At 50.5% G+C, this 23,701-nt stretch overlaps 1 protein-coding gene across 1 annotated transcript in view; it reads right to left on the reverse strand.

Moving 5' to 3' along the window:
- macf1b (microtubule actin crosslinking factor 1b) overlaps positions 1-23,701 on the reverse strand; it is a 383,409-nt gene that overhangs the window by 227,825 nt on the left and 131,883 nt on the right. The window contains exons 17-19 of the mRNA XM_078534257.1: positions 21,729-21,884; positions 21,184-21,381; positions 6,524-6,649 (exon numbers count right to left, since the gene is read on the reverse strand). Of these exons, the coding sequence (XP_078390383.1) occupies positions 6,524-6,649; positions 21,184-21,381; positions 21,729-21,884 (480 nt within the window). The remainder of the gene's footprint in view (positions 1-6,523; positions 6,650-21,183; positions 21,382-21,728; positions 21,885-23,701) is intronic.

Raw genomic sequence — 23,701 nt, forward strand, 5'->3', positions numbered from 1 at the left:
TTAAGAAAAAGCCATTGAGAATGAAGAACAGTGAAAATAGAAGAATCCTGGAATTCTGTGAAAAATATATGTCAATAAAAAGCCACTGTCAGTAAAAGTGACATAAAGCTGTTAAATTGCCAATATTAACATACTTTGGACAATGAGACCTGCTGCCCTTATCCAGTCTAAACTATATGTGATTCCAGTCCCAGACTAACATTGTTGACCTTTAATTACCCTGCAAAACAATCAGTTTTTATCTAATCCACCACCTGTGGGAGATGGCCCGCTCTCAGGGCAATAGGGATGGATAATAAAAACATTGTTCCCTCCAGGACACCCTGGTCCACTCCTCCATTGCCCCAACTCCTCATCCCACTCCCTGCGGCACCTTCCCATGCAATTGCAGAAGGTTCAACAGCTGCCCCTTTATCTCCTCCCTCCTCACCATCCAAAGGCCTAAACACTCCTTTCAGGTGAAGCAGCATTTCACTTGCACTTTCCTCAATTTAGTCTACTGCATTCGCTGCTCCCAATGCGGTTTCCTCTACATTGGAGAGACCAAACGCAGACTGGGTGACCGCTTTGCGGAACACCTTCGGTCTGTCTGCAAGCATTACCCAGACCTCCCTGTCGCTTGCCATTTCAACACTCCACCCTGCTCTCATGCCCACATGTCTGTCCTTGGCTTGCTGCAATGTTCCAGTGAAGCTCAACGCAAACTGGAAGAACAGCACCTCATCTTCCGACTAGGCACTTTACAGCCTTCCGGACTGAATATTGAGTTCAACAATTTTAGATCATGAACTCTCTCCTCCATTTCGATTTTTTTCCCACACACCCCACTCCACCTGCTTCCCCCCACCCCCATCCAAGTGCCAGTCTGTATCTTGTTCTGATGTTTTCCTTTCAGAGAGTGCTGACCCTTGTTCTGCTATTAGCACATGCTACTATCTTGCCTTCAGGCCTTTATGCTGTGATTACGAACATTAAAACCTTCTTTAGTCTTTAACACTGTCATTACTATCCCTTTGTCTTGTGTCCATGACAATTTTGTTATCTAATCTCTCCTGACCTTCTATCTTGCTCCACCTGCTCCACCCCCCCTTAAACAGTATAAATTTCATCACATTTCCACTTCTCTTCAGCTCTGAAGAAGAGTCATACGGACTCGAAACATTAACTCTGTTTCTCTCTCCACAGATGCTGCCAGACCTGCTGAGTTTTTCCAGCATTTTCTGTTTTTGTTTCAGATTTCCACCATCTGCAGAATTTTGCTTTTATTTTAGGAATGGACAATAAATGTCCTCATCCCAAGAGCTAATTAAATATAGATCCAAAGTATTAGTTTGAAATAATCTTTAAAATTCACCCCAAAGAAACAAATTACATTCTGCATCCCTCTTCCCATGTCCTTGCATTTCTGCGATGTAGGGAGAACATAACCAAATTAACTTCAATATCACATAACTTTACAGGGCACAGATCAAACAAGACAAGAAAGGACGAGGTGAGAATTCCAGGGATATAGGGATAGAAAGGAAAGGGAATCGGAAAACAAAGGGAATTGCTGACAAGGCTCTGTTAATTAACGATGGTATTAGCACACTAGAGAGGGATGACCTAAGTTCAGGAAACCAGGATGTGGAAATGGTTTGGGTAGAGATGAGAAATGATAAAGGGAAGAAGTCGCTTTTAGGAGTTGTGTACAGTAACAGTAACCACACGGTAGGACGGAGTATCAAAGAAGAAATAATGAGAGCTTGTCAGAAACATACGGTGATAATCATGGGGGATTTTAATCTGCATATAGACTGGGAAAATCAGATGGGCAAAGGTAGCCTAGATGAGGAATTCATAGAAAGTTTTCAGGAAAGTTTTTTAAAACAACGTGTTCTGGCACGAGCCAGGGAACAGGCTATACTAGAGATGGGAAACGAGACGGGATTAATTCATGACCTCATACTGAAGGTGCTCCTAAGTAGCAGTGATCATAATATGATTGAATTTTACATTCCGTTTGAGAGAGAGAAGAGTGGGCACAAGGCTAGCATTTTAAACTTAAATAAGGACAACTATGAGGGCATGAAAGCAGAGCTAGTTAAAGTGAACTGGCAAATCAGGTTAAGGGATAGGTCAATAGAGGCTCAGTGGCAGACATTTAAGGGGATATTTCAGAATAGACAGAATAGATACATTCCAAAGAGAAAGAAAAATTCCAAGAGGAGGACATACCATCGCTGATTAACTAAAAAAATTAAAAATAGTATCAAACTTAAAGTAAAAGCAGATAATTGCACAGAGCGTAGCAGGTCAGAAGATTAGACAGACTATTAAAAAAAGCAAACATTAATAAAGAAGGAAAAATTAGAGTATGAGAGATAAGCTGTCTCAGGATTTAAAGCAGATAGATATTTAAAAAAGAAGAATTAACAAAGTGAGCGTTGGTCCGATAGGAAATATATCTGGGAATTAATAATGGAAAATAAGCAGACGGCAGATGAATTAAACAAATATTTTGCATCAGTCTTCACCATGGGGGTACAAGTAACATCCTAAGAATAGATGTAAATCAGGAAATTGAAGGGAACTCGGAACTCGGGAATATTACAATTACCAGGGAAATGGTACCGAGCAGATTGTTGGCTCTGCGGGCTGACAAATCCCCGGGTCCGGATGGACTTTATCCTAGGGTCTTAAAATAATTGGCTAGTGAGATAGTTGATACATTGGCTTTAATTTTCAAAAGTTCGCTAGGTTTGGGGAAGGTTCCATTAGTTTGGAAAATAACAAATTTATCCTTTATTCAAAAAGGGAGGGAGACAGAAAACAGGGAAACCACAGGCCAGTTAGCTTAACATCTGTCAAAGGGAAAATGTTAGAAGCTACTATTAAAGGTGTTACAGCAAGGCACTTAGAAAATTCCCAGTAATCATGCAGTCAACATGGTTTTGTGAAAGGGAAATCATGTTTAACCAATTTATTGGCTTTCTTTGAAGAAGTCACATGTGTTGTGGATAAAGGGGAACTGGTGGATGTACTGTACTTAGATTTCCAGAAGGCATTTGATAAAGTGCCACATCAAAGGTTATTGTGCAAAATAAAAGCTCATGGTGTAGGGGTAATACCAGAGGGAGGCAATGGCATATTGCTATTGCTGCTGGACTAGTAACCCAGAGACCCAGAGTAATTCTGGGGACCTGGGCTTAAACCCTGCCACAGCAGAATTTGAACCCAATGAATTAAAAGCCTAATGATGCCCATGAAACTGTAGTTGATTTTTGTAAAAACCCATGTGGAAATCTGCCATCCTTACCTGATCTGGCCTCCATGTGACTCCAGAAGCTCTGAAGTAGCAAGCCACTCAGTTCTATCAAATTGCTACAAAGTCTCAAAAAAAGGAAAGAAACCGGCATAGATCTAGCCATCAGAAACAAAAATGGCAATTGGCAACTGGGGGCTGGTGCCAAAATTGGGAGAGCTGTTTCACAGGCTAGTCAAGCAACAGCCTAACATAGTCATACTCACGGAATCATACCTCACAGATAATGTCCCAGACTCCACCATCACCATCCCTGGGTATGTCCTGTCCCACTGGCAGGACAGACCCAGCAGAGATGGCAGCACAGTGGTATACAGTCGGGAAGAAGTTGCCTTGGGAATCCTCAACATCGACTCCAAACCCCATGAAGTCTCATGGCATCAGGTCAAACATGGGCAAGGAAACCTCCTGCTGATTACCACGTACCGCCCTCCCTCAGCTGATGAATCAGTGCTCCTCCATGTTGAACATCACTTGGACGAAGCACTGAGGGTGGCAAGGGCGTAGAAAGTACTCTGGGTGGGGGACTTCAATGTCCATCAACAAGAGTGGCTCGGTAGCACCACTACTGACAAAGCTGGCCGAGTCCTAAAGAACATAGCTGCTAGACTGGGTCTGCGGCAGGTGGTGAGGGAACCAACAAGAGGGAAAAACATACTTGGCCTCATCCTCACCAACCTGCCTGCCACAGATGCATCTGTCCATGACAGTATTGGTAGGAGTGACCAGCGCACAGTCATTGTGGAGACAAAGTCCCGCCTTCACATTGAGGATACCCTCCATCGTGTTGTGTGGCACTACCACCGTGTAAATGGGATAGATTTCGAACAGATCTAGCAACTCAAGACCAGGCCTCCATGAGGTGCTATGGGCCATCAGCAGCAGCAGAATTCTACTCGAAGATGATCTATAGCCTCATGGCCCGGCATATCCCCCACTCTACCATTACCATCAAGCCAGGGGGTTGGTTCAATGAAGGGTGCAGGAGGGCATGCCAGGAGCAGCACCATAGCTCCACAAATATCCCCATCCTCAATGATGGGGGAGCCCAGCACATCAGTGCAAAAGATAAGGCTGAAGCATTTGCAACAATCTTCAGCCAGAAGTGCCGAGTATATGATCCATCTCGGCCTCCTCCGGAGGTCCCCAGCATCACAGATGCCAGTCTTCAGCCAATTCGATTCACTCCACATGATATCAGGAAACAGCTGAAGGCACAGGATACTGCAAAGGCTATGGGCCCTGACAATATTCCAGCAATAGTACTGAAGACTTGTGCTCCAGAACTTGCCGCACCCCTAGCCAAGTTGTTCCAGTACAACTACAACACTGGAATCTACCCGGCTATGTGGAAAATTACCCAGGTATGTCCTGTACATAAAAAGCAGGACAAATCCAACCCAGCCCATTACCGTCCAATCAGTCTACTCTCGATCATCAGTAAAGTAATGGAAGGCGTCATCAACAGTGCTATCAAGCAACACTTGCTTTGCAATACCCTGCTCACTGATGCCCAGTTTGGGTTCTGCCAGGGCCACTCAGCTCCTGACCTCATTAGAGCCTTGGTTCAAACATGGACAAAGGAGCTGAACTCCCGAGGTGAGGTGAGAGTGATGCTATCTTTTGCACTGATGTACTGGGCTCCTCCATCATGGAGGATGGGGATATTTGTGGAGCCTCTTCCTCCAGTGAGTTGTCTATTTGTCCACCATCATTCATGACTGGATGTGGCAGGACTGCAGAGCTTAGATCTGATCCGTTGGTTGTGGGATCACTTATCTCTGTCTATCACTTGCTGCTTATGCTGTTTGGCACCTAAGTAGTCCAGTGTTATAGCTTCACCAGGTTGACAGCTCATTTTTAAGTTTGCCTGGTACTGCTCCTGGCATGCCCTCCTGCACTCTTCATTGAACCAGGGTTGATCCCCAGGCTTGATGGTAATGGTAGAGTGGGGGATATGCTGGGCCATGAGGTTACAGATTGTGTTCGAGTACAATTCTACTGCTGCTGATGGTCCACAACACCTCATGGATGCCCAGTCTTGAGTTGCTAGATCTGTTCGAAATCTATCCCATTTAGCACGGTGGTAGTGCCACACAACACGATGGAGGGTATCCTCAATGTGAAGGCGGGACTTTGTCTCCACAATGACTGTGCGGTGGTCACTCCTACCAATACTGTCATGGACAGATGCATCTGCGGCAGGCAGGCTGGTGAGGATGAGGTCAAGTATGTTTTTCCTTTTGTTGGTTCCCTCACCACCTGCCGCAGACCCAGTCTAGCAGCTATGTCCTTTAAGATTCGGCCAGCTTTGTCAGTAGTGGTGCTACTGAGCCACTCTCAGTGATGGACATTGAAGTCCCTCACCCAGAGTACATTCTGTGCCCTTGCCACCCTCAGTGCTTCCTCCAAGTGATTTTCAACTTGGAGGAGCACTGATTCACCAGCTGAGGGAGGGCGGTACGTGGTAATCAGCAGGAGGTTTCTTTGCCCATGTTTAACCTGATGCCCTGAGACTTCATGGGGTCCGGAGTCGATGTTGAGGACTCCCAGGGCAACTCCCTCCCGACTGTATACCACTGTGCTACCACCTCTGCTGATGGTGATGGTGGTGTCTAGCACATTATCTGTAAGGTATGATTCCGTGAGGATGACTATGTCAGGCTGTTGCTTGATTGGTCTGTGAGACCGCTCTCCCAATTGTGGCACTAGCCCCCAGATGTTAGTAAGAAGGGCTTTGCAGGGTCGACAGGGCTGAGTTTGCCGTTGTCGTTTCCGGTGTCCAGGTCGATCCAGGTGGTCCATCCAGTTTCATTCCTTTTTTGAGACTTTGCAGTGGTTTGATAGAACTGAGTGGTTTGCTAGACCATTTCAGAGTCATTCACATTGCTGTGGGTCTGGAGTCACATGTAGGCCAGACCAGGTAAGGACAACAGATTTCCTTCCCTAAAGGACATCAGTGAACCAGATGGGTTTTTACAACAATCGACAATGGTTTCATGGTCACCATTAGACTTTTAATTCCAGATTTTTATTGAATTCAAAAGGCAGGATTTGAACCCGGGTCCCCAGAGCATTACCCCGGGTCTCTGGATTACAAGTCCAGCAACATTACCACTACACCACCGCCTCCCCCTAATATAGGGAACGGGGCAGGTCCCACATTTCCTGACCTACGCAGCAGAATTGAGAACATTGTCCACAAGCCCCAACACTCACCAGGTGCACTCGCAGCCTATCCTGGGATGTCTCAGGAGCTCCACAGAACCTTTTTGAGGCCAGTTGTCTTTCAACTTGTTCGATCCATAATAAAAGATCTTGTATCTTCAGATTTAGGTCCTGTGCCTAAACAGTCACAAGGGACGTAACTGAATTCCACATGAATGAGACCTTCAGACATTTTACGTTAATAGGTGCCCTTCACCATTAGATCACATCTCCCAGTCTCTCACCCCCCACCTCCATCTTTCCCCCTTCCAATTTCAAAATCTCTCCCCTCTCCCCATCTGTTCCCCTTCTTCTGCCCCTCTCTACATTTCCCTTGTCTCTACCTTGCCTCCTCTCCCTGTCTCTACCCCTTCTCTTCTACCCCACTATCTCTGGCTCTCTCACCCCTTTTCCATCTGTCTATTTCCTTCCCTGTTTTCCCATTTCCCCATCATACTCACATTTTTGGAAGTCCATATAAACAGCATTAACCACATTACTCTCATCAACCCTCCTACATCAAATAACTTCATCAAGTTAGTCAAATCTGATTTACCTTTGACAATGTGTTTGAGGAAGCAACAAGTAATGTTGATAAAAGGGAACCTGTAGATGTGGCGTACTTGGATTTCCAAAAGGCATTTGATAAGGTGCCGCATCAAATTAAGAGCTCATGATATAGGGGTAACATATTAACACGTACAGAGGATTAGTTAGATAACAGGAAGCAGACAGTAAGGATAATTGGGTCATTTTCCAGTTGGCTATAACTAGTGGAGATCCACAGGGGTCAGTGCTGGGGCCTCAACTGTTTATAATCTATATCAATGACTTGGATGCTGAGAGTGTGAAACCTATAGCTCAGTCTGTGCACAGAACATCTTTCAGGCTGAGTTGGAAAGTTGTGGTAAAGATCAAGGAACTGATTGACCAAGATATCATAGGGCCAGCAAAGGACTAACATCGTGGATAAGCCTCGTTACCAGTCATACCTAAACAAAATAGTCACATCAGACTCTCTGTTAATATGCGACAGGTGAGTGAAGCGATGGTGAGAGAACGTCATCCAATTCCTACTGTGGGCAAAATCTTTCAAGAGTTATCAACAAGCAAGGTATTTTCCAAATTAGACCTAAAGCGGGACACACCAGCTGGTGCTTCATCCTGGTTGAAGGAAGGTGACAACTTTGGTCACTCATTGTGGATTTTACTGATATAAGGGATTACTATTTGGCATCAGATTTACCAATGCCAAATCCATAAAATGATAGGAGGGATCCCAGGAATTGCCAGTTTCTCATTATTCATGGGGCCAGTAGAGAGGAACATCACAAGAGGCTGAGATTAGTATTGGCGACAGTGGAGTCAGCAGGAGTTACGTTAAATGCAGGCAAGTGTTTGCTGGGTGTGACAGAGCAAACACTCACAGGGCACAAACTCACAAATGATGGAATCAATCCAGCCAAAGAGAAGACAGGAGTAAGAGCAGGAGTACCTGATCCATAAAATTCCAGCAAGGTGAGCAGTTTTCGAAGACTTGTGAACTATTGTGTGACATTTATCCCAAACTTCACTAACCATTGAGGAAGTTGACCAGAAAGACTGAATGGTTCAGATTTGATGCAGAACAGAAAGCTGCCTTCAGGGCTATGAAAGATAGCTTGACAACCCTGGGACACCATGGCCCATATGCACCAACAAACAGATGCTAGTCCAGTGGGATTGGAAGGACAGCTGGTGTAAATGCATGTGAAGGCCCAAGAATCATTGTCTATCCCAGCAGATCTCTGGCAGATGTGGAGAGGAGATATTCTCAGATCGAGGATTAGTGTGGGCATGTGAAAGGTTCCATGAATACTTATTCAGCATTGAGTTTGAATTAGGGATGGATCTCAAGCCATCAGAGATGAATTATTCTCCCAGATCTAAACCTTATTCCAGAATTGGAACATGGATTTTGAGACTCCAGCAGTACAAGTACAAGATGGTTCACATTGCTGGAACGATGAACATTGCTGACCTGCTGAAACAACAACTGAGGGAGGATCGAACACACAGATCCTCACTAGAGAAGGAACTGAATTGTTTCTGTGATTTGTGGCAGTTCATGGTATACCCACAGCAATGACAATTAGAGAGATTGAGAGAGTCAGACAGAGATCCAGAATTGGATGACATCAGACAGAGAATCCAAACTGGAAACTGGGAGAATTGCCCATTCAAGGTTTATATCGTTATAGGAGATGAACTGTGTACAATCAGGAATGTGTTCCCAGAGGCCACAGACTTGTAGTGCCACAAAAGCTTAGGCCTAGACTGGTGACATTAGCTCAAGAGAGTCACTCGAGAGTGGTTACTACTAAGCAAAACTTTCCAACAGAAGCATAGGATGGCCGTGGATGGAAAAAGATGTGGAGCAGTTTGTCAAAACATGTCATGGATGTCAACCCATCAGCAGGACCCACTCCACCAGAACGAGTACGCAGCACACTGTTACTGACTGGACCAAGAGAGGTGGTAGCAGTTGACTTCTTAGGCTCACTTCCAGCGGTGACTGACTACTGCAGCCGTTACTATGAATATATTGCGATGAAGTCTACAACAGTAGAGGAAACGTCTAGAAGGTGTAAAGCCACATGAGAAAGACAGACCAGGGAGAGTATAAAACTGCTCGATCAGCCTCTCTTGAACCAGGGAGAGTATAAAACTGCTCGATCAGTCTGTATTAGACCAGGGAGAGTATAAAACTGCTCGGTCAGTCTGTATTATACCAGGGAGAGTATAAAACTGCTCGATCAGTCTCTATTAGACCAGGGAGAGTATAAAACTGCTCGGTCAGTCTGTATTAGACCAGGGAGTGTATAAAACTGCTCGATCAGTCTTTATTAGGTTCACTAGATTGATCCCAGAGATGCAGGGCTTGTCTTATGAGGAGAGATTGAGCAGTTTAGGCCTATACTCACTAGAATTTAGAAGGATGAGAGGGGGTCTAATTGAGGTATATAAGATGCTAAAGAGGATAGACAAAGTAGACGTGGAGAGGATGTTTCTCCTTCTGGGGCATTCTAGAACGAGAGGCCATAGTTTTAGGCTCAGAGGTGGTAGATTTAAATCAGAAATGAGAAGGAATTACTTTTCTCAAAGGGTCGTGAATCTGAAACATTGGCCTGAATTTTGCAGCTGACGTGTGGATAGCGTGTCTCACACGTCAGTGCGTAAAGTGACGCCCGCTGACATCGCGCGAGTGTGCCAACGCCTGTGTGTGCCATCGCGATATTTTGGTGGGCGGGCATGATCAGTTCGCCCGCCATTAATTGGAGGGCTCGTTAAGCCCCTTAACTTGCCAATTACGTACGATTTTGAGGGGCGCGTGTGAACTTCGGGTCGGCGCACGGGCCCAACGGGCAGGCGGGTAGGAGATTATTTAAGAAAAGTTTTGCAATGTCGGGATATGTACATCTAGGTGCCGCCCCATTGCTCGGAGTGGCTTGTGAGACAGCCTGCTGACTCTGCTGTCCTGTTGGCCACAATGACCTTGGCGGGTGTCCTCTGGCCCATGGAGCCTGTGCTGGCCCTGCCTGGGAGAGAGTGGCCAGTTCCTGAACTGACACCTCCCCAGTTGTCGCAGTCTCAATGGAAGCAACTGTCACTGGCAGAGGGGCGGAGGAGCTGCTGCCCTCATCTGGAGTGCCCTGAGAGGAGCTCGCAGTGACGACAGGCAGCATCTGCACCGGCGTGAGGTCCAAATCTACCTCCCTGCTCACCGCAGATGCATGGGCACCGAGAGCTGGCACAATGGAAAGCACCACCTGTGGCCAGAACCGCTGTGAGGGTTTGCAGGTCAGAGCGTAACCCAATCATATTTTGATCCATTTGGTGGAAGCCCCTCTCTATGAGAGTCGCCAATCTCTCATTGAAGGAATCCTGATGCTCTGCCCTGAGGGCGAGATCTTCACGTGCACTCTGCCTATACTCCACCGTCGCAGAAAGCAACTGAACCACTCCCTCATGCAACCCTGCCAGATCCAAACGCACTTCCTGCTGCCTGTCCTGCAGCTGCTGCAATGGGGACAACTCCAGAGACACGTCATCAGTGCCGGACTCAGCATGTGCCTCGTCCCCTACAGCCCTCCGGCTGCTGGCGCCATCGGCACTCTCCGCCCCTACCATCTCCTCCAGCGATTGTGATGTGCCCTCTCCACTGTGACCCGGGACACTAGCCGATGATAAAGTCCCCACCAAGGTATGTGTGTCTGCGCTGGTGCCTGACTGGCTGAAATGATGTGCCGCAAGTTGCACATGTTGCCCCTCAGGTGTGGAGGGGGGGCTGCGGGGTCGAGGTGTGGGTCGCTCTGGTGGTGATGCTGAAATTAACAACAAGGACAGTGCATCAGTTAGTGTTCATTCACTTCAACCTTTCATCCCTTTCCCCCCCACCCTCATAAGTCGCTCACCCTTAAAGACCCTTAAAAGAAGAACATTGGTGAGGTGGAAAAGAGTCAAGACGGGCCCCAAGCATTAAACGCACATACAGACAGGCTGGTTAATGGCCTCATGAATGGCACATGGATTGTAAAGAACCAGAGGGGTGGGGAGAGTGCAGAGGTATCTGATGTGGATGCATTGTTGCCTGGATAGTTGCGGGGCTGAGGAAACATTTCAAACGATTGTGTCATTTTCCGCCGAACTCAGGAGATTGAGAGGTCACATTATTGCCCTTCATTCTGTAAGGAGGGGCATAGACCGGGTGACCAGAAGGCAACATTTCCCCTTGGCGCAGGGATGAGTAACGTGGTGACATTTATCTAAGTTGAGTGCCATGAGGTTCGTAGCTGAGGTGCTGAGGACCTTCTGGACAGAGTAATGTGGGGCGCACTGGCTGAAAGGGTGCAGGAGGTCCCAAACCCCTGAAAATGGAATAAGTCTTAGGGTGTGCAGTGGCAATCCAATGGCATGTGAGACCATGGTGATAGTGGTCACAATTAAGATAAGGTGACTTTGGAAGATGGTGAAGGTGGTGGATTCCTCAAGGGGACGAGGGTCCCTCCTGTGTGACCCACACGTCAGAATGTCTCAGTCTGTGAATGAGCAGTTAATTAACGATTGCAGCAACCATCAGTGGTTTGGATGGTGGGGAGACAGAGTGAATAGGACTGTGGACCTCAAATACCTGCCCGCTGGACCCCAGCCTCACTGCCCCCGGCCGCCCTGGCCTCCTGCCTCCTGCCCAGCTCCATGGCCTGCTCCTCAAATGGGGTGAGGCACTGGAGGAGGGCGCGCCTACCACCAGTCCTCTAGTGCTCCCTTTGATTGCGCTCAGTTTTTGCCTGCAGAACAGAGAAGAGGATTTATTGGGGCTGATCGCTCATGTACTCTGCACGCGCACACCCCACCCCAACCACAGTGGCCCATCTGAGGCCTCCAGCGGCTCCTGTCCACGCCACTGGTGATCAGTCCCCAGAAGATAGTCCGGCTGTTCCCAACCCCCTCCCCCAACCTTGGACACATTCGGCATCCATCACTTTGAATAGCACATGGGTCCTAGTGCCCATGGAAAGGAGGATCAAATAGGTGCGTCACCGATGCCAGCAGATGGGACTTGCCCAAAAGACCTTGAGGCTGCCCTTGGACCATCTCATCATCATCAATAAGACATGTGTTGGAGCTCTGAGCATGTGTCTACCGGCCTCCCCTGCAACTTGCCCCCAAAATACTCAAATGCCACAGAAACCAACATATGCTGCGCAGAAAGCCCTTCATCTCCTCAACCACTAAGGCTGATGTAAGCATTGTCAGTCCCCATTTGCCCACCCAGCGTGTGACAACATAGATGCCCTATGCAGTAACAGCAGCCATACATGATGGGGGTGCAAAGGCAAAGGCTAAGGCTGCCTTCTGCCTCAAATAGCCCAGACAGACATGGTACTCACCCGTCCGGAGCGCAGCGAATCTTTGAAGCGTTTTTGGCACTGTGTGCCAGTGTGTCTGACGTCATCATGGGCACTTACAGCCTTGCCCACCTCCTCCCACGCCTGGCAGGTGACATGGAGGGCCCTCCTCCTCCCATCCTCAGGATCCAGAACATCACGTCGCTGGCCCACCTCTCCCAGGAGGACAGCAAGGCATGTGTCTGAGAACCTGGGTGCACAGTGACCCCCCCGCTGGCCTCTCTTGCAGCCTGCCCCCCTCCTCCTCCACCTCCTCCTCCTCTGTCCTCCTTGGAGCATTTCTACCTGTCTGAGTGGCCATGGTGCACTGCCTCAAGCAGGTTGCCTGGTCTCTCTTTATACAGGCGGCCAGCTCCCCATTGGAACCGGCAGTCTGAGCCCACCCGCCTGCACCCGCGACTATTTTCCCGTTCTCCACGGGAGTCGCTTACCCGCGGTGCCGGCCTTAATTGGCCCACCCGCGGAAAATGGCGGCGCGGCCCATTTCGCCAGCGGCAATCGGTCGCCTGACTGACGAACGGAAATTTCTGCCCCATAGTGTTAAGAGTTTGGATGGAGTGGATTTCTTGAAATGTGTACAGGAGAACTTTTTAGGTCAATATGTAGAGGGCCCAACAAGGGACGGTGCAGTGCTGGACCTAATTCTGGGGAATGAAGCCGGACAGGTGGCTGAGGTGGTGGTGGGCAAGCATTTTAGCGATAGCGACCACAACATGGTACAGTTTAAGTTTGTTATGGACGAAGAAATCGACAAGTTACAAAAAAATGTTTTGGATTGGGGGAAAGCGGGTTTTAGTAAAATAAGGCAGGATCTGGCCAAGGTAGACTGGGAACAGCTACTTGTGGGGAAATCTAGAGAGGAGCAGTGGGGGGTGTTCAAAAAGGAAATGGGGAAGGTACATGTTCCCTCTAGGGTGATAGGAAGGAGTAACAAGCCCAGAGAACCATGGATGACCAGAGATATTCAGGTTATGATGAGAAGGTAAAAAGAGGCTTTTAACAGGTATAAGGGAAGCAAATCAGCAGAGGCATTAATGGAGTACAGAAAGTGCAGGGTGGAGCTTAAGAAAGTAATTAGGAGAGCAAAGAGGGGATATAAGACAGCGCTGGCTGGTAAAAGTAGGGAAAATCCCAAGATATTCTATAAGTATATCAATGGGAAGAGGATAACCAGGGAAAGAGGAGAGCCCATTAGGGACCAAGGGGGAAATCTATGGGTGGAGCCAGAGGACATCGCTAGAGTGTTTAACGAATACTTCACATCCGTCTTCACCCAAGAGAATGAGGATGAAGGTATCGAACTCGGGGAGAGAGACTGCGAGGTTCTTAAGCAAATTGATATAGGGAGTGACAAGGTATTGGAGGCGTTGGCAGGCTTAAAAGTGGAAAATCTCCAGGTCCAGATGAATTATGTCCCAGGCTGCTGAGGGAGGCAAGGGAGGAGATCGCAGGGGCTCTGACCCAAATTTTTAATTCCTCTCTGGCCATGGGGGAGGTGCCAGAGAACTGGAGAACAGCTAATGTGGTTCCGCTATTTAAGAAGGGTTGTAGAGATAAGCCAGGGAACTACAGGCCAGTGAGTCTCACATCAGTGGTAGGGAAACTATTGGAGAAAATTCTGAAGGAGAGAATCTATCTCCACTTGGAGAGGCAAGGTTTGATCAGGGATAGTCAGCATGGCTTTGTCAGAGGGAGGTCATGCCTAACAAATTTGATTGAATTTTTTGAGGAGGTGACCAGGTGTGTCGGTGAGGGTAATGCAGTTGATGTAGTTTATATGGATTTCAGCAAAGCCTTTGACAAGGTCCCACATGGGAGACTTATAAAGAAGGCAAATGCACATGGGATACAGGGTAATTCAATGAGGTGGATTCAAAATTGGCTTAGTAGTAGGAGACAGAGGGTGATGACAGAAGGATGCTTTAGTGACTGGAAGCCAGTGTCCAGTGGCGTACCACAGGTATCTGTGCTGGGTTCCCCATTATTTGTCATTTATATAAACGACATAGATGACTATGTGGGGGGTAGGATTAGCAAGTTTGGGGATGACACAAAGATTGGCCGGGTGGTTAACAGTGAGTTTTGAGTGTCTTGGGCTACAGGAAGAAATAGACGGGATGGTCAAATGGGCACATAAGTGGCAGATGGAATTTAACCCTGTAAAGTGAGAGGTGATATACTTTGGAAGAAGTAATTTGACAAGGAAGTATTCAATGAATGGCATGGCACTAGGAAGTTCTGAGGAACAAAGGTACCTTGGCGTGTGTGTCCATAGATCTCTGAAGGCGGAGGGGCATGTTAGTGGGGTGGTGAAAAAGGCATATGGGACACTTGCCTTTATCAATCAAGGCATAGATTACATAAGTAGGGAGGTCATGTTGGAGTTGTATAGAACCTTGGTGAGGCCACAGCTGGAGTACTGTGTGCAGTTCTGGTCGCCACATTATAGGAAGGATGTGATTGCACTGGAGGGGTGCAGAGGAGATTCACCAGGATGTTGCCTGGGATGAAACATTTAAGTTATGAAGAGAGCTTGGATAGACTTGGGTTGTTTTCGTTGGAGCAGAGAAGACTGAGGGGTGACCTGATCGAGGTGTACAAGATTATGAGGGGCATGGACAGGGTGGATAGGGAGCAGCTGTTCCCCTTAGTTGAAGGGTCAGTCACGAGGGGGCATAAGTTCAAGGTGAGGGGCAGGAGGTTTAGGGGGGATGTGAGGAAAAACTTTTTTACCTAGAGGGTGATGACGATATGGAATGCGCTGCCTGGGAGGATGGTGGAGGCGGGTTGCCTCACATCCTTTAGAAAGTACCTGGATGAGCACTTGGCACGTCATAACATTCAAGGCTATGGGCCAAGTGCTGGTAAATGGGATTAGGTAGGTAGGTCAGGTGTTTCTCACGTGTCGGTGCAGACTTGATGGGCCGAAAGGCCTTTTCTGCACTGTCTTATTCTGTGGAGGCGGAACTTCGTCTCCACAATGACTGTGCGGTGGTCACTCCTACCGACACTGTCATGGACAGATGCATTTGCGGGAGGCAGGTTGGTGAGGATGAGGTCAAATATGTTTTTCCCTCGTGTTGGTTCCCTCACCACCTGCCGCAGACCCAGTCTAGCAGCTGTGACATTTAGGACTCAGCCAGCTCGGTCAGTAGTGGTGCTACTGAGCCACTCTTGGCGAGATGGACATTGAAGTCCCCCACCCAGAGTACATTCTGTGCTCTTGCCACCCTCAGTGTTTCCTCCAAGTGATGTTCAACATGGAGGAGCACTGATTCATCAGCTGAGGGAGGGCGGTACGTGGTCATCAGCAGGAGGTTTCCTTGCCCATGTTTGACCAGATGCCATGAGACTTCATGGGGTCCGGAGTCAATGTTGAGGACTCCCAGGGCAACTCCCTCCCGACTGTATACCCCTGTGCCACCACCAATGCTGGTTCTGCCCTGTCAGTGGGACAGGACATACCCAGGGATGGTGATGGTGGTGTCTGGGACATTATCTGTAAGGTATGATCCCGTGAGGATGACTATGTCAGGCTGTTGCTTGACTAGCCTGTGAGACAGCTTTCCCAATTTTGGCACTAGCCCCCAGATGTTAGTAAGGGTAGCTTTGCAGAGTCGACAGGGCTAAGATTGAGTGAACCAGATGGGTTTTTACAACAATGGACAATAATTTCATGGTCATCATTTGACTTTTAATTCCAGATTTTTATTGAATTCAAATTCCATCATCTGCCGTGGTGGACACCCTACCCATCCCAGGTATTCCCCTGGTAAACCTTCTCTGAACTGCTTCCAACGCATTTACATCCTTCCTTCAATAAGGGGACCAGTACTGTACACAGTATTCCAGTATTATGTGTTCTCACCAGTGACCTGTATAACTGAACCTCCAGAATTTGTATTCAATTCCCCTCGCAATAAATGATAACATCTATTCGCCTCCCTAATTACTTGCTGTACCTGAATCCTAACCTTTTGTGATTCATGCGCTAAGACACCCAGATCCCAGACATCCAATTTTGTATCCAGTTTGCTACATTCCTCTGGATCCCATGAGCCTTTATTTTTTTTAACCAGTCTGCCATGTGTGGGATCTTGGCAAAAGTCTTGTTAAAACCCATGTAGACCACATCAACTGCAATACCCTCATCAATCCTCCTTGTTAATTCCTCAAAAAATTCAATCAGATTAGTCAGACACGATCTTCCCTTAACCAATCCAAGCTGACTGTCCCTGATTAATCTGTGTCTCTCCAAGTGACAGGTGATCCTGTCCCTCAGAATTGATTCCAATAACTTGCCCACTGCTGAGGTTAGACTGACTGGCCTGTAATTATTCAGTCTATCCCTCCCTCCCCTTTTAAACAAAGGTACAATGTTATCAGACCTCCAATCATCCGGCACCTCACCCGTATCCAGTGAGGATTGGAAAATGATGGTCAGACCCTCCTCAATTTCCTCCCTGGCTTCTTTGAACAGCCTGGGGCACATTTCATCCGGCCCTAGTGATTTATCCACTTTCAAGGATGTTAATCCCCTTCATACTCCCTCTCTCCCTGTGTTTATCACATCCAATACTTCACACTCCTCCTCCTTAACTACAATATCTGCATTGTCCCCTCTTTTGTGAAGACAGACACAAACTATTCACTAAGATCCACACCCACATCCTCCACCTCCACACACAGGTTACCTTCTGGTCTTTCCTGGGCCTTACTCCCTCCTTAGTTATTCTCTCACTCTTAATGTTTTGATAAAACATCTTTGGGTTCCCCTTGATTTTGCGTCCAATATTCTTTCATGTCCTCTCTTTGCTTTCCTAGTTTTCTTTTTGATTTCACCCCTCCACTCTCTATACTCCCCTCAGCTTTCTGTAGTATTGAGTTCTCGGTGTCTGACATAAGCTTTCCTTTTCTGCCTTATCTCACCCTGTAAGCTCCTCGATATCCAGAGGAGGGAGTGAGGGCGGAGCTATAACCTCACTCCGTCCCTCACTCACACTGCTTCACCCTCACTCCGTCCCTCACTCACAGTGCTTCACCCTCACTCTGTCCCTCACTCACACTGCCCCACCATCACTCACACTGCCCCACCCTCACTCACACTGCCCCACCCTCACTCACACTGCCCGACCCTCACTCACACTGCTCCACCCTCACTCACACTGCCCCACCCTCACTCACACTGCCCCACCCTCACTCACACTGCCCCACCCTCACTCACACTGCCCCACCCTCACTCGTCCCTCACTCACACTGCCCCACCCTCACTCACACTACCCCACCCTCACTCACACTGCTCCACCCTCACTCACACTGCCCCACCCTCACTCGTCCCTCACTCACACTGCCCCACCCTCACTCACACTGCTCCACCCTCACTCACACTGCCCCACCCTCACTCACACTGCCCCACCCTCACTCACATTGCCCCACCCTCACTCACGCTGCTCCACCCTCACTCACACTGCCCCACCCTCACTCACACTGCCCCACCCTCACTCGTCCCTCACTCACACTGCCCCACCCTCACTCACACTGCTCCATCCTCACTCACACTGCTCCATCCTCACTCACACTGCCCCACCCTCACTCACACTGCCCCACCCTCATTCACACTGCCCCGTCCTCACTCATCCCTCACTCACACTACTCCGCCCTCACTCACTGCCCCACCCTCACTCACACTGCCCCATCCTCACTCGTCCCTCACTCACACTGCCCCACCCTCACTCACACTGCTCCACCCTCACTCACACTGCCCCACCCTCACTCACACGCCCCACCCTCACACACTGCCCCACCCTCACTCGTCCCTCACTCACACTGCCCCGCCCTCACTCACACTGCCCCACCCTCACTCGTCCCTCACTCACACTGCCCCACCCTCACTCACACTGCCCCACCCTCACTCGTCCCTCACTCACACTGCCCCACCCTCACTCACACTGCCCCATCCTCACTCGTCCCTCACTCACACTGCCCCACCTTCACTCACACTGCTCCACCCTCACTCACACTGCCCCACCCTCACTCACACTGCCCCACCCTCACTCACACTGCCCCACCCTCACTCACACTGCCCCACCCTCACTCACACTGCCCCACCCTCACTCACACTGCCCCACCCTCACTCGTCCCTCACTCACACTGCCCCACCCTCACTCACACTGCCCCACCCTCACTCGTCCCTCACTCACACTGCCCCACCCTCACTCACACTGCCCCACCCTCACTCGTCCCTCACTCACACTGCCCCACCCTCACTCACACTGCCCCATCCTCACTCGTCCCTCACTCACACTGCCCCACCTTCACTCACACTGCTCCACCCTCACTCACACTGCCCCACCCTCACTAACACTGCCCCACCCTCACTCACACTGCCCCACCCTCACTCACACTGCCCCACCCTCACTCACACTGCCCCACCCTCACTCGTCCCTCACTCACACTGCCCCACCCTCACTCACACTGCCCCACCCTCACTCACACTGCCCCACCCTCACTCACACTGCCCCACCCTCACTCACACTGCCCCACCCTCACTCACACTACCCCACCCTCACTCACACTGCCCCACCCTCACTCGTCCCGTACTCACACTGCCCCACCCTCACTCACACTGCCCCACCCTCACTCACACTGCCCCACCCTCACTCGTCCCTCACTCACACTGCCCCACCCTCACTCACACTGCCCCACCCTCACTCACACTGCCCCACCCTCACTCACACTGCCCCACCCTCACTCACACTGCCCCACCCTCACTCACACTGCCCCACCCTCACTCGTCCCTCACTCACACTGCCCCACCCTCACTCACACTGCCCCAACCTCACTCACACTGCTCCACCCTCACTCACACTGCCCCGCCCTCACTCACACTGCCCCGCCCTCACTCACACTGCTCCACCCTCACTCACACTGCCCCACCCTCACTCACACTGCTCCACCCTCACTCACACTGCCCCACCCTCACTCGTCCCTCACTCACACTGCCCCACCCTCACTCACACTACCCCACCCTCACTCGTCCCTCACTCACACTGCTCCACCCTCACTCACACTACCCCACCCTCACTCGTCCCTCACTCACACTGCTCCACCCTCACTCATACTGCCCCACCCTCACTCACACTGCCCCACCCTCACTCGTCCCTCACTCACACTGCCCCACCCTCACTCACACTGCCCCACCCTCACTGACACTGCCCCACCCTCACTCGTCCCTCACTCACACTGCCCCACCCTCACTCACACTGCCCACCCTCACTCACACTGCTCCACCCTCACTCACACTGCCCCACCCTCACTGACACTGCCCCACCCTCACTCGTCCCTCACTCACACTGCCCCACCCTCACTCACACTGCCCCACCCTCACTCACACTGCCCCACCCTCACTCACACTGCCCCACCCTCACTCACATTGCTCCACCCTCACTCACATTGCCCCACCCTCACTCGTCCCTCACTCACACTGCCCCACCCTCACTCACACTGCCCCACCCTCACACACTGCCCCACCCTCACTGACACTGCCCCACCCTCACTCGTCCCTCACTCACACTGCCCCACCCTCACTCACATTGCCCCACCCTCACTCGTCCCTCACTCACACTGCCCCACCCTCACTCACACTGCCCCAACCTCACTCACACTGCCCCACCCTCACTCACATTGCCCCACCCTCACCCGTCCCTCATTCACACTGCCCCACCCTCACTCACACTGCCCCACCCTCACTCACATTGCCCCACCCTCACTCGCCCCTCACTCACACTGCCCCACCCTCACTCACACTGCCCCACCCTCACTCACACTGCCCCACCCTCATTCACACTGCCCCACCCTCACTCACACTGCCCCACTCTCACTCACACTGCCCCACCCTCACACGTCCCTCACTCACACTGCCCCGCCCTCACTCACACTGCCCCGCCCTCACTCACACTGCCCCGCCCTCACTCACTGCCCCGCCCTCACTCACTGCTCCGCCCTCACTCACTGCTCCGCCCTCACTCACACTGCCCCGCCCTCACTCACACGGCCCCACCCTCACTCACACTGCCCCACCCTCACTCACACTGCCCCACCCTCACTCACACTGCTCCACCCTCACTCACACTGCTCCGCCCTCACTCACACTGCCCCGCCCTCACTCACACTGCCCCGCCCTCACTCACACTGCCCCGCCCTCACTCACACTGCCCCGCCCTCACTCACACTGCCCCGCCCTCACTCACACTGCCCCGCCCTCACTCACACTGCCCCGCCCTCACTCACACTGCCCCGCCCTCACTCACACTGCCCCGCCCTCACTCACACTGCCCCGCCCTCACTCACACTGCCCCGCCCTCACTCACACTGCCCCGCCCTCACTCACACTGCCCCGCCCTCACTCACACTGCCCCGCCCTCACTCACACTGCCCCGCCCTCACTCACACTGCCCCGCCCTCACTCACACTGCCCCGCCCTCACTCACACTGCCCCGCCCTGACTCTCACTGCCCCGCCCTCACTCACACTGCCCCGCCCTCACTCACACTGCCCCGCCCTCACTCACACTGCCCCGCCCTCACTCACACTGCCCCACCCTCACTCACACTGCCCCACCCTCACACTGCTCCACCCTCACTCACACTGCCCCACCCTCACACTGCTCCACCTTCACTCACACTGCCCCACCCTCACTCACACTGCTCCACCCTCACTCTGTACCTGAATGACTCTGTTCTCCAGATGCAGTATTCGCTGTTCACTCTCAGATTTCACCTGCTCCCACTGATGATTCAATCCCTGAAGCCTGTGTTGCAGATTTTTGGCTTTTTCGCTGCAGGTGGGATTCAGCAGGTCCTGTCCTGCCTGGTAGATGGATTGCACTGTGCTCTGGTGAGCTCTCACATCATTACATAGAACCTGTACAACGAGAGTGGGTGCATTGAGGTTGAGGAACAGCCATTAATATTGTGAAGCTGCTAAATTCACAATGGCCTACAGGAACCACACCAGCTGGACATTATCAGACCATCCAACCCATCACCTTTCCTGTAAATAACTCAATCCATTCAGGGTTCATACTGAAAACTCACACTATACAGGCGAGAGACAGAGAGGAATCCACACAGCAGTCACTGGGTCAACTCGAGTTTCTGATCAGGGGATGGGAGTAGGGGTGAAGGAGGCTGAGGTTGGGACTGTGACAGCTCATACAGAATACCATACAAGTGGGGAATTCTCTGTAACTTCTCTGTGCTGTAACTGACCCGATGTTTTGCCAGTTGTATCTCACAGGTCTGGAGATCAATGCTTGGGGTTGTCTGTTGGTGCAGTAACTCTTGAGTGTGTGACAGCCATGTCAGGATCTCCTGGAGAGCATATTGGAAATGTCCCAGTCTTAGCAAAGTCGCCTCCAACTTGTGCTGCAATAAAAATGGGAGATATCAGAAACTGGATTGTCCTCACATTCTCTCCTTCACCTCCCCCACCGGAACACCCCCCATTCCCACCCGGAACACCCCCCATCCGACCCGGAACATCCCCCATCCGACCCGGAACATCCCCCATTCCCACCTGGAATAGCCCCCATTCCCACCCGGAACATCCCCCATTCCCACCCGGAACATCCCCCATTCCCACCCCGAACACTTCCCATTCCCCCCAGAATAAACCCCATTCCCCCAGGAACATCCCTATTCCCACTGAAACAACACCCCACGCCCGACCACAATATTTCCCCGGAACATCCCCCTATTCCCACCGGAATATCCTCCCCCCACCCCATCCCATTCCAACTGAAACAACCCCTTCATTCCCACTGGAACTCCCTCCAATTTTCCCCAGAGCCTCCAACAATTCCTCATTCCCCCTGACCCTCTCCCCAAACTCCCCACATCATTCTCCTATTCTCTCCATTCCCCTCGGAAACCTCCCCCATTCCTCCTGGAGCTTCCTCCATCTCCAAGAGCAACCCCAATTCCTCCAGATCCAGCTGTGTATTCCTTGGCTCCGAGAAGGTGAGAGGCGCTGGCCGAGCGGGCAGACAAGTGGCAGATGGAAATTAATAGACAGAAAGGATAGGGAGAGGCAATATAGACTTAATGGGCCAGTTCTACACAGTGTGCTGGGACACAATGCCTGGAGGCGATAGCGTAGTAGAAACAGGCCCTTAGGCCCAGAGTCCATGCTGGTATTTATGCTCCACTCAAACTTCCTCCTAACTTTCCTCATCTAACTCTCTCATTGTTTAGGGGAAAACAAAGGACACAGGAAGATGGTTGTGGATGTTGGAGGTCAGTCATCTCAGCTCCAGGACATCACTGCAGGAGTTCCTCAGGATAGTGTCCTCGGCCCAACCATCTTCAGCTGCTTCATCAATGACCTTCCTTCCATCATAAGATCAGAAGTGGGGATGTTCGCTAATGATTGCACAATGTTGAGCACCATTCGCGACTCCTCACATACTGAAGCAGTCCATGTCCAAATGCAGCAAGACCTGGATAATATCCAGACTTGGGCTGACAAGTGGCAAGTAACATTCGTGCCACACAAGTGTCAGGCAATGACCATCTCCAACAAGAGAGAATCTAACCATCACCGCTTGATGTTCAATGGCATTACCATCACTGAACCCCCCCACTATCAACATCCTGGGGTTTACCATTGACCAGAAACTGAACTGGACTAGCCATATAAATACTGTGGCTGCAAGAGCAGGTCAGAGGCTGGGAATCCTGCGACAAGTAACTCACCTCCTGATTCCCCAAAGCCTGTCCACCATCTACAAGGCACAAGTCAGGAGTGTGATGGAATAAGCCCCACTTGCCTGGATGAGTGCAGCTCCCACAACACTCAAGAAGCTTGACACCGTCCAGGAGAAAGCATCTGCTTGATTGGCACCACATCCACAAACATTCACTCCCTCCACCACCGACGCACAGTAGCAGCAGTGTGTATACCATCTACAAGAGGCACTGCAGGAACTCACCAAGGCTCCTTAGACAGCACCTTCCAAACCCACGACCACTACCATCTAGAAGGACAAGGACAGCAGATAGATGGGAACACCACCACCTGGAAGTTCCCCTCCAAGTCACTCACCATCCTGATTTGGAAATATATCACCGTTCCTTCACTGTCACTGGGTCAAAATCCTGGAACTCCCTCCCTAACAGCACTGTGGGTGTACCTACACCACATGGACTGAAGCGATTCAAGAAGACAGCTCATCACCACCTTC

This window comes from Cetorhinus maximus, chromosome 3 (assembly GCF_964194155.1).
Source record: "Cetorhinus maximus chromosome 3, sCetMax3.hap1.1, whole genome shotgun sequence".
NCBI classification, from domain to species: Eukaryota; Metazoa; Chordata; class Chondrichthyes; order Lamniformes; family Cetorhinidae; genus Cetorhinus; species Cetorhinus maximus.